Source organism: Podarcis bocagei (assembly GCF_964188305.1).
Source record: "Podarcis bocagei genome assembly, chromosome: 3".
NCBI lineage: Eukaryota > Metazoa > Chordata > Lepidosauria > Squamata > Lacertidae > Podarcis > Podarcis bocagei.
In genome coordinates, this window is record NC_138127.1 from 29,251,891 (window position 1) to 29,263,828 (window position 11,938).

At 41.6% G+C, this 11,938-nt stretch overlaps 1 protein-coding gene across 2 annotated transcripts in view; it reads right to left on the reverse strand.

Annotated features, from left to right (window-relative positions):
- Positions 1 to 11,938, reverse strand: part of MDN1 (midasin AAA ATPase 1) — a 102,207-nt gene that overhangs the window by 47,967 nt on the left and 42,302 nt on the right. For both annotated transcript variants that reach the window (XM_081186530.1, XM_081186529.1), the window contains exons 47-59: positions 11,641 to 11,786; positions 11,171 to 11,373; positions 8,986 to 9,206; positions 8,073 to 8,186; positions 7,352 to 7,481; positions 6,369 to 6,478; positions 6,090 to 6,223; positions 5,104 to 5,264; positions 4,528 to 4,648; positions 3,079 to 3,289; positions 2,587 to 2,809; positions 2,043 to 2,169; positions 804 to 971 (exon numbers count right to left, since the gene is read on the reverse strand). In XM_081186530.1, the coding sequence (XP_081042656.1) occupies positions 804 to 971; positions 2,043 to 2,169; positions 2,587 to 2,809; positions 3,079 to 3,289; positions 4,528 to 4,648; positions 5,104 to 5,264; positions 6,090 to 6,223; positions 6,369 to 6,478; positions 7,352 to 7,481; positions 8,073 to 8,186; positions 8,986 to 9,206; positions 11,171 to 11,373; positions 11,641 to 11,786 (2,069 nt within the window). The remainder of the gene's footprint in view (positions 1 to 803; positions 972 to 2,042; positions 2,170 to 2,586; positions 2,810 to 3,078; positions 3,290 to 4,527; positions 4,649 to 5,103; positions 5,265 to 6,089; positions 6,224 to 6,368; positions 6,479 to 7,351; positions 7,482 to 8,072; positions 8,187 to 8,985; positions 9,207 to 11,170; positions 11,374 to 11,640; positions 11,787 to 11,938) is intronic.

Below are 11,938 nucleotides of genomic sequence, written 5' to 3' on the forward strand. Positions count from 1 at the left end.
TACTGACAGGAACTTTGCTAATTTTGCACAAGTCGTTCAAATATGAAATGTCCAGCTGGATTTTTGGACAGGGCATAGAAAATGGGTTTAGTTTTTTGTTCAAGTTGTCAGGCTCCTTTTCAAGCTTTGTTTAGAAAGCAAATCCAAGTTCCCCTGAATTTAGCATCAGTTGTATGGAAGAATTATCCAGATTGCAGCTTGTCACAAACATCTCCTGCTTAACGGGCAGCTCAAAAGCACTTTAGGAGCATTAACGCTTTATTTTATATTAATGCTGTATTTTAAACCCGCATAAACTATAAATAGCAGAGCCTTCCTTGGGATCAGTTCTAGTAGCTAATTCATACTCCAAGCAATGGGAGTGAATACCTTCAATCCTCTGAATGAATAGTGAACCCATTCTCTGTGTGACATCAAAATGGCACCATTCATTCACAAAAAAGAGCTATTAGAAAGTTTGTACGAAACTCGGTATCTGTACAAGTACACTCCACCCACCCACCCCCCAAAAAAGATCTCCAGAAAAAATTGTAACAGGGAAAACTGAGTGAAGACTGAGCATGCTCAGTGGGCAGAGAGGGCTCACAATTAGGAGAGGGGGAAAAATAAACGAGGTGACAGAATGGAATAACTTAAAAGAAAGCATGGCTGGCTGGAATTGTGAACAGGAGAACTTGGCAGTGCATCATTTTGTTGAAGGTCCTACACTATTCTGTAAAATAGTTTATCATATAATAAGTTCCTGCCCTGACAATAGAGTCTCACCCTAACCCTTTAAAAAATGCAAGTTTCCTCACACAAACCTGAACAGAACAGTCCATGAGAGATTTTGGCATCTTCTTCTCTTCCACAGACAGCGGCTGCCAGGTCAACCAGCGCTCTGGATTTGTAGTAACGACACTGCTCCAAAACGCTACTAAAGCAGCATTCACCAGTTCTGACCACACGAGAGAAATTTCTTCTGCAGAGACCTAAAAGCGCAGGACGAAAGTGCAGAAGACTTAAAGAGGCTCTCAATGTTTGCCTCCGCTTTTTAAGCATTCTAATGGATGTGAGCACAAGTTTTACTTTTCAGGGACCAACCACATCAGCTAGAATTTTCCTTAGCTTTGTTATTAAGGACAGGAAGCACTTCTTGCATCAGATATGAAAGTAAGGTTCTCCCTTGGTCCTAAGAGAGAACTTAAGACAGAAAACACCACCACATTGTTCAACTAGTTATAGCTAAGGACCTACTGCAGCATTCTCTGGGCAAGCAATAAATGGGAAGGAATAGAGGAAACTGAGCCAGATGCACTGGGAATAGTACACCAAAAGTGATGCAGCCTACATAGGAGCAAGCAAATAGCATGGAGGGAATGAAGAAAGAGTGCCATAAGAACTTATAGCAAAGGTTCAAAGTACAAAGTACAAAGAGTTTAACAATGAATCAAGGAGAAGGAAATAACTTTCCCACTCCTAAAACTTTGCAAGCAACCACAAGATGCTAGCTGATTCTTGAAGATGGTTTCCAGCACACTGGACAACTGAAACCAGAGATGCTCACCAGGTAGCAAGGTTAAGGAAACAAAGTAAGGGGGGCAAGAGAGGAGAAATGTTGGCTCCTTAATCCACAGTGGATGCTTTTTAGAGTCATCTTACCTACTTTCAATTTTCCTGTTGTTTAGTTCTTGCTAAACACACAGTTTATCCAAAAATAAATACGGGAAGTCAATCAAGGACTTCTGTTTGAATGCCAGGAAGTTAGTTTGTCATTCCCCCCCCCCGACCCCCATCTAGCTGCTACTTTTATTAAGTAACAGTTAAATTTATGTCGATTTGATTTTTTAATTCTTTACATAAAAAGTACCCAGGTGTTTGTCACTGATAATGAGAATGTGCAGAGCACTATAATACAACCTCTTTTGAGGTCATATTACATTTTCCCTTGTTTCGTATGTTGACGGTCTCTGTCCTGGATTGGAGAATACAGTGCCAGGTGAATAAAGAAAAGAAAAATGAAAAGGGAAGGGGAGTTTTCTGAATTTAACACTTGTACTTACCTTTTGAGAGTCTAACAAGTAATAAAGGCCTTGAAACTGTTGTGAGGTAGATGGTGTAAACTTAAGGCAGAAAGCAATAAATTGCCTTATTTCTGAACATAGGCTTGATTGTTGACTGCTACCATTCCTGAGAAAAGAAGAGGAATGGCTTTTGATTGATAGTTTGTATACACACCAAGGTACAAAAATAATGAAAGGGGAAAGACACAACACATCAATTAGAAATTAAAGGAAAGTCCCACATTCAAAATCACCCTGGTCCTATTCAGAAATGTTCAGAATGTCTCATAATCCTTTTGAGACATAAATTCTGAAATTCTCCCCAATTCAAAGTTACTTGTATTTCTGTCAGCAGAATTGAGGTTTAAAAATATATTGAGACATTCTAGCTCAGAGTGCGCGTTCATGAATTTGCTACCTGACAGAGCCATGGCAAACCACAAGATAAAAAGACTACAAAAGCTTAAGGAGGGGAAAGGCTGGATAATCGACCTTACATGAATCCCAGAAACCTTTTGCTCCATCACAAAAAACTTGCCCTCACCTTTGCAAGGAAGCCTCAGCTATACAATCAGTGGTTAGCTTGTACTGCCAAAGCACAGCTAGATACTCCATTGCAGGCCACAGTTGCACCTTATTGCAGAGCTGAGTTATCAAACTAGAATCCACCTGTTTGCCTTCAGCAGGCTTTTCTTTGAGAGGCTCAAGCAAGACACCTCCTTCCCTCAGCTTTGACTGCTGGAGATTCACCAGAGCCCATAACTCATCTGAAAGAAATAAAGAATAGAAATAGCCTGCAACTAAAATCTTGTACCAACATAAGATTTAAGGCAAAAACAAACTCACTCATCAGCACAAAATATAACAGGGGGGAAATGCAAACCTGGAAATATGAATTTTATCCGAATTTTTATGTTCATTTGCAGGAAACACGGAAGCTTACTATATGAACATGAAAATACATATTTGAAGTAACCTGTAGTACAAACATTATGAGGTGTTCTTCACTTCACCTGACCGCAAATAAATCATTTACCTGAAATGACATCCTTCAAATTATTGGCTCTGAGAACTAGGCCTTGAGCCTGGAGCAATGCAGTCTTGATTTTCCAATCTGTGGCGGCCATTTTCAGAATACAGACCTCCTTCTGCCATTCGCCATCTCCAATAGCGGGCCTCAGCTCCTGGACATTAAGTGCTTTGGAAATTTTCCGCAACTGAACAGACGCATCCACTACTCCTACATCCTGAATAAGTTGAATAAAAATAAAAATGGCAACTCCCAACTCAATAGATTGAACACTATTTTGTTTTGTTTTACTAAAACGCATAATAAGACCACTTATGCTGACCTCTTCTGTAAAGAATGAAGGGGTGCATATAATTTATATGCACGCAAGCAGCAGTCAACCGTTTAGGCAATTGTGCCAAAGTCCAAAGCATGCCCCACACTAAGGGTGCACACTTTGGTATGTATGCAGTACTCTGTCTAAGAGAGTGGGTACTTTTGCCTCCAGTGAGAGGAAGCAGTGCTGCAGGACAGGACAGGCAGGCTCAACGGTTTGCTTCAATTCCTAAGCCAGGCCCTATTGGTCTTACAACTTCTGCGCAAGCATGCTCCCAAAAAATCTGCTGCCTGAGCATTTGTATAGCTGTGCAGGTATATTCAAAAGTGATATACTGTACTAGGAACTGCTATCTAGGAACACAGAAAACAAGTCAGCTGATTGGTCCATCTACCCAAGTACTGTGTGCGCTGAATGGCAGTAAGCTCTCTGGGTTTTCAGGCAGGAATCTGAAGATTGATCCTGAGAACTTCTGTGCACAAGGCATGCATTCTGGGGAAACCCAGCCAGATGGGCGGGGTATAAATAATAAATTATGATGAGGATGATGATGACACGTAACTATGGCTCTCGCTGTAGGGTGTCTAGTAAGTCTGGTCCAACTTTTCTTGAAAGGAGAGCATTTAATATATTCCTAAATCCATACACTCACTTGATCATTTTCTTAAATATCTATAAGTAGTTCTGTAACTCTGAGACACGAGTTCCTTAAATAATTCTAGATGGGTAGGGTAGCAGTGTAATACAACAGTTTTTCTAAAATGTACAGTGGTGCCCCGCAAGACGAATGCCTCGCAAGACGGAAAACCCGCTAGACGAAAGGGTTTTCCGTTTTTGAGCTGCTTCGCAAGACGATTTCCCCTATGGGCTTGCTTTGCAAGACGAAAACGTCTTGCAAGTGTTCCGATATTTTTTTGCTTCCCCCCCCCCCCTTTTTCTAAGCTGCTAATAGCCTTTTAGCTGCTAATCCGCTAATCCTTTAATAGCCGCTAAGCCTTTAATAGCCGCTAAACCGCTAATAGCGCTAAGCCGCCGCTAGGCGGAACGGATTAATTTCGTCTTGCGAGGCACCACTGTATTACCAAAGAGAAACCTCCATAGAAGTCAACAGTATTCAGTTACATATAAATACATTGCACCTTGAATGGAAGAGGTCTTCCCCAAAACTTCTGCAGCTTCTTAACACTAGCAGAAACACCAGCAGGATTGGCTAGGCAAGCCTGGATTTGTTGTGAGGCAGACTGAATATCCTTGGGCAGCCTTAAAATAAGAGAAGCAATAATTGTTTATACAGAAAACTAAGAAAAGTTAAGATTGGTCATCAAACCATGAATGCAGCCTGGATATACAGCAACCTATGAAACCTCATTCCCCCAGTCCAGAGCTTTCCAAACTGTGTGCCACGACACGTCAGTGTGTCAGCTGCAGTGTGTAGCTGTGTCACGCAAACATTCCGCGCACTCCTCCTAGGGCTGGAAAGGGGTTAGTTTAACCTCAGGTTTGCTAATAAAACTGAATTATGGATGGTACATAGCCATCTTGACATGATTACCTACAGGGAACACTAAGAATATCTCTGTGCAGGGACTTTATACCTGCTAATCCCAGCCATTCCAACATATATAGGAAACATAATAATTAAACCTTAAAAAGCTTCCCTATAGAAGACTGCCTTCAGATTTAATGCATTGGTGTACAAGCTAAAGACAACATACTTCTGCTGCTCATATGTGCTCAGCAACTTAGTTGTCCTGCTGATTAAATGTTTCACAACCCAGTGCCAGTGAAGAGACAGGAGTGCCAAGCCAGAGGAATCCACAGCAACCATGTCCGATATCGTCCAAAACCTGTCACGCCACAATAAGCAGTGCAGTATCTAGAGGCAAGCCAGAGAAAAAAATAATGAGTCTTCCATTCCATGATGCACACGGTAATGCTTTTTCAGGTGGAGAACATTGTTCTTTTATCATTAGGAAATGGCACATGTCTTAAATCTAAAAGGGCCTTGTTTGAGCAGAAAGACACCTTCATTCCTGAGACTTTATGCCTGAGACGGAAAAGGTGCAAGTCTAGGATAACACAAGCTGCTAGGCAAAAATTGCACCTTCCAACCTTTGGTGTCTCAGGAGGGTAACCTCTTGCACTTCACCCACTGAGCTATGAGCCTGAAGTAGACTCCCTGTGGTCCTTGCTCAGAGGATCTCTCAAGGCAGCTTCCATGACCCATCCAGGCTGTGCTCCAGAAAACAGTATCTTTCTGGAAACAGATTTCTCTGATCTAACATCCTAAATTAGACCAGAAAAACAGAAAGCTGGAGCACTGCAGTTCTTGCAATTTAGCTTATCCTTTGGCATGAAGATTTATGATCTGCAATCATAAATGGATCCTTGGCTTTGTTCTGGCATGTACATATCTTTACAGGGGCACACTATTTCCCTACAGTTCAAACTAGACAAAACATTTATCTGTTTTAGATGAGCTCTTATTCCTAAATCAGAGGAATCCCTTGAATGTGACTAACCACTTTGCCCGATCCTCCAAGCAACTGGAAAAGACAGGTGGATTTCATGTCCTCTTCCCAGGTTTTCACTTTCAAACAAAATGGTATGACAAAAATAGAGACCGTAACAGGGAAAGTAAGTGGACAGCTCCTAAAGTCCAAGCAATGGGTGACCCCAGATGTTTGTATGGTCTACTTACTTCATACATCTTTTCATCAGACACAGACCCTTGAGTAGACTTCACCCAGTTCAGCACGAAGGCATCCCAAAGTTCAAAAAAGCCTGCGAGGTTCACCACAATAGCATGCGGCAGTGCGCTGTGGCTGCCGGGATCTTCATTTCAAGAATAAAATTAAACCAAAAGACAATGCAGAAAATTAAACCAAAAGAAAATGCAGAACTGTATCCAAGCACCGTGCTACAAAAACAACATCAGTGATTCGTTTAAGTAATTTTTAAATGGAAACACAATAGATACCTTTATGGAACTCCAGTGACATCCTCAAAGCACTAGTTCTTGGCTTTTTGGTATTAATCAGGCTCCTTTCAACGTAGCTCTTTTTCTCACGGTCCAGAAACAGTATTGCCCTGTAATTACAACACAACAAACCCACATGGATATCATTAAGTTATTATGTCAAGAGTATATCAAAATCCTGTTAAGAGAAAGCCAACAGCCCACAAATTGAATCATGTTGGGACTATTTAACATGTACATAATGCAGAGAAAACATTAGACACTACAAAATACTAATGTGAAATGGATCCTGAATAGATAATTTACAATCTGCATTAGACAAACAAAACAGGAGGAAAGAATTCTGACTACGGCAGTGGGTAATGGCAGAAGATGCATGAATATTCTGAATGATTTATGTAAAAATGAGTTTCCTTGTGAAATAAAGGTTTTGATGTAACTGTACGCTTAGATTTTGGATTATCAGTGAGCATAAGGGTACCCAACTTTTTCTAGATTGTACATTACACCAGCCTTCATCAACCTGGTGCCCTTGAGATGTTTTGGACTACAACTCCTATCAGTCCCAGCACAGCATAGCTATGGCTGATGGGAACTGCAGTCCAAAACTTCTTAAGGGTTAGCGAAAGCTGCCTTACAACTTGCCTTCCAAAAGAAAACATAGCCAGGGATTGATTGGTTGGTTTTTTTTAGCAGTTTGGGGGGGATTGGAATCTGTGGCAATTATAGACTATCGGCCAACTTAAAAAGGGAAAGACATTATTATAGAAAGTGGAAATGACAAACTAACTTTTCTAATCAAAATAACAGAAAGAAGGTGGATACCAATTGGTCCTCCACATGTTGCTGGAACTACGACACCCATTATGCCTGGCCATCGGCCCTGATGGCTGGAGCATATGGGGAGAGTTGGGAGACCAAAAACACCTGAAGGACCACAGGGTTTCCCCATCCCGGATATAGCCCACGTGTTATGAACTCACCGATTTGAAAGTGATTGCAGCAGGATAAGCAGCTGATCCGAGTGTTCTTCTGCTTCAAAATCCACTGAATTGCTAATGATATCCAAACACTGCATGTTCCATCTGGGATCCATAGGAATCACATGCTCATCTGTTTTGATAGATGAACAACAAGGAAAACTCACGTTTGTTTTCATTATAAACATTTTCCAACTCCCTCAATCCAAGAAATAGAGCGAGCAATATGCACCAGCATGAACATGATGCAAGACATCTAACACATGTTTACAACGTAAAGGAGAGATTTGTTTAAATGGGAACGAACGTGGGGTAGGTTCCAATATGCAATTTATTGCGTCCTATTTTATGCACAGTAGCATTTTCTAAGCCCAATGAAAGTTTTTTTTTTTAAAAAAAAAACCAAACACAGCCCACTCAGTTCTGTTGCAAGCTACGTTTCACTCTCCATAACCTCATCAATATCACAAATTATGATTCATGGCTGTCTGCCATCTCCTCCCCCGGGCTGAGCGTACTCACGGAACAGCAGCTCCTTCCGGGGGGATTCATCGACTCCAAAGTTAGACACAAATTGTCATAACTTTTGTCCAAAGAACTGAGCAAAATATAAACTTTCAGCTCCTCTGAAAAGTTGACTTGCAACACAAATCAATCTTCAGTGTATCAAAAACATAGGAAGAGAATACACACTCACAGCCAAGAGAGAAATAAGACATCTTACCAGTCATATTTGGTTGCAGCAACTTTATTACATTACTGATCGCACCTGAGAGGGGACTGAAGTAAAAATTATTCAGAGATGCTGCACCGGCTTCCAGCTGAGTATACACTGAATCTGTAGAAAGAAGACAACCTGTGAATTCATGCCTTTCTAAGTTTATTATTTTTATTTATATGCTGGTAAGAATTCTTACTCGCCCTTCATCATCAGTGCAGGTTGCAGCAATATACTGCACAATGATGAAAACAGACAAGAGCCATTACAATTATAAAACGAGTGAAACGAAACAGAACAGTGTAGTTTCAATTAAACGTGCTGGGTCCCACGAATCAAAACACCTGGACTGCCAAAGGATTCCGCTGCGATCCAATCCCAAAGCCCCTTCCACCCCATGCATAAGGACCAAGAACTCCTGTGCATATATTGGGGGGGGGGCTACTTCCTATTAGCTGCAGCTCCTTACACATCAGGTGACGCGCTGAAAGTCCAGCAACCTGAATGAGTGGGGTATTCATGGGGCAGCTGTGAGAAGAAAGCCAACCCCTGCGGAGAACACAGTCAATTAATCAAGATAAAGCTGAATTGGTATCGACATATGAAATCAGTTGTGAGCTAGGGAAACCCAGCCAGATGGGTATGGTTATTATTATCAGAGGCCAAGAAGAAGCTGCAGGCCACAGAGCCAAGAAATTCCAGTTTTGGGGTTGAGAGTCTAATCAATTTTTATTTATTTTTTTGGCCATGAGACACTATTTCCTTTCACTCACTATTCTGGTGACACTGTGTTTTTGACTTCCTCCATCTCTCTACATTTACTTACAAAACTCAAGCATAGGATCGTGCTGCATGATTCTCTTCCACCACCACAAACATTCAGATTAGTCTTGCTTAAGCAACAAGAGTCAACACTTACCAGGCACTTGTGGCAAATTCTTTTTTAACTGATTAAGCCACCCAACTCTCAACGTCCAGTCTTGATTCGTTGCTTTCTCTATGAATAACTTAACGGCTGCAGAAAGAACCTCCATGCCGTCTGCCCAAGAGGCACTAGCTTCCACTGCACCAAATTTGAGGCAATCTGGATTAGGAGAGTGCAGGATTTTCTCAAAGTCATGTATAGTGAGAGGCAGCGTCCTGAAACGAGAGGTCATTGTAAGAAGATCATACCTATGCAAAGAACAAACCATCTATACAATTTCCAAAGGCCTAGAGGAGATTTAACCTCTAAACATGTTAGAAGTAACCATGGTGTGCTGCCTTAACTCTGAGTAAAATCCCAGCTGGACACTGAAACCATGCTTTCAAACTATTGCCGCGTCCAGAATTGACGCTTTACAGTATTCCATTTTTCCAACATGCGCTATTAAAAAATGTGGTAACACCCACATTTTATGTGATCTTTCACATGATGTAAGACATATCTGGAAATCTGTGGGATCTAATGGAAGTTCAATGCTCATTTCCATGTTAACTGCTTCCAGAAAAACAACAGCAACTGTGCATCACCCCATTAACCTGGAATATCTCAGTAGTTTTGAGCTGTAATTTCCCTGCCGTTTTCATGTGATGAAATCTAGGAGTGTAGGTAGTCCATCATACAGTTCCCCTCCCCCCAACATTTTCATGGGTGAACCATGGGGGAACTGAAGCATGTATGCATATAGAGGGGGGTGAAATGCCCAATGACACCCGTCACGTCACGCCCACTGGTGAGAATGACTTCTAGCATGACATGGTGGTATATCCATCAAAAAGCCACGGTTCCATAACACAACAGGTAATGCAGTGTGAGAGGAATGTTAGAAACCAGTAGAGCAGGGCTAGCATTATAACCAAAATAGCAACACAATAAACCCCACATTTGAAAGCAGAATAAAAAAATCCTTTCCAGTAGCACCTTAAAGACCAACTAAGTTAGTTCTTGGTATGAGCTTTCGTGTGCATGCACACTTCTTCAGATACACTGAAACAGAAGTTGCCAGATCCTTCTATATAGTGAGAAAGTGGGGAGGGGTATTACTCAGAAGGGTGGTGGGAATGGGAGATTGGCAGATAGCTGAGATGAGCCTGTTGACGACTCTTAACGACTGTAATAGGTCTTACAGGAAAAGGCAAGGGGTGAGAAGGTGAAAAATGGCTTAGTCATGTATAATGAGATAAGAATCCAATGTCTCTGTTCAGACCAGGTCTCTCCATGGTTTTGAGTTAGGTAATGAGTTGCAATTCAGCAGCTTCTCTTTCCAGTCTATTTCTGAAATTCCTTTGTAGTAAAACAGCTACTTTGAGATCTTGTATAGAATGTCCTAGGAGATTGAAGTGTTCTCCTACTGATTTCTCTGTTTTGTGATTCTTGATGTCAGATTTATGTCTGTTTATTCTTTGGCGTAAGGTTTGGCCTGTTTGTCCAATATAGAGCGCTGAAGGACACTGTTGGCATTTGATGGCATACACAATGTTAGACGATGAGCAATTAAATAGTCCCGAGATGGTATGTGTGATGTTGTTGGGGCCAGTAATGGTGTTGTCCGGGTGTATGTGGCAGCAAAGTTGGCATCTGGGTTTATTGCAGGCTCTGGTGCCAGTGTCCGTGTTAAGTCTGGTTGTAGTATTATTGTGGGTTAGGAGTTGTTTAAGATTAGGTGGCTGTCTGTAGGCAACGAAAGGCCTTCCTCCCAGAGCTTGAGAAAGAGAACTGTCATTGTCCAGGAGAGGTTGTAGATCTCTGATGATGCGTTGTACTGTTTTAACTTGGGAGCTGTATGTGATGACTAGAGGTGTTCTGTTGTTTTCTTTTTTGGGTCTGTCTTGCAGCAAGTTCTCTCTGGGTATCAGTCTGGCTCTGTTGATCTGTTGTCTAACTTGTCTAATTTGAAAGCAGCTTAAGCTTCGCAGGTATAGGGAATGAGAGCTGCTTGCTACCTTGTAAACAAAGAGAGTGGAGGCAGGAAAACGGCCTTAACTATGGTAGCCCAGTGCAGATGTAACTGCTAACGTTGCTCACTTATTTACATAGAGGGGCAGGCAAAAGGCTGTTCACCAATTAACCTGGAACAGTTCACTCTTACATGCCCAGAGGGATAGCAACACCTTGTGCTCACCTGCTGTTTCTCAGATTCAGCCTGTTCAGGCAGTAAGCCAGGACCTGGCCATCGTGATGAACCATAGAAAGCAGAGAGTCTTCAGCTGCAAACAAAGCACTGGATGCAGAATCTGGCCACAATCCTAAGGCAAGGAGGGAAGCACCCCTCGTTTCCTCTGACTCCAAGACTGAAACATGCTTCATTATCAAGTCCAGCATATGCTAGTATATCAGGAGAGACAAAGGGTTGCGATTAGGTTCTTCAACTGGGAAAAACAACAACAGTAGTCTTCTTTCTGTAACATTTTTCTCAGGCATGGAAAACAATTAAAATGTAGCAGTTAGTTTGAAAAGATAGATATATACATGGTCTCTAATTCTTGATTGCTCAGACTTTGAACTGTCTCTCACTATCTCTCTCAACTTTGCAAAAGTTGACTCTCTAGCACAAACACTTGATGAGCACATTTCCAACGGAGGAAGACTTACCTTTTGATTGTCTCCTGACTGTTGTGAACTGACGTAGATGTCCCAACACGCTTTATAGAAGCTCTTTGCTAAACCGAATCCTCGGCGCAACTGCTGCACGATCAGCGTTGCAGCATTAATCAAAGCAGATAGAGTGCAAGAGGAACCTGAGAAGGAAAAATTAACATTACAACCCACCAAGCACCTTTGTAGAATGCCTAGGAATTTAACCATTTTTTTTGCTTTTCCCCTTTTTCAAACCACCTACCTGAGCTAACTTCCGTATTATAAATCTGAAATCATAATCAAAATTTCCCAA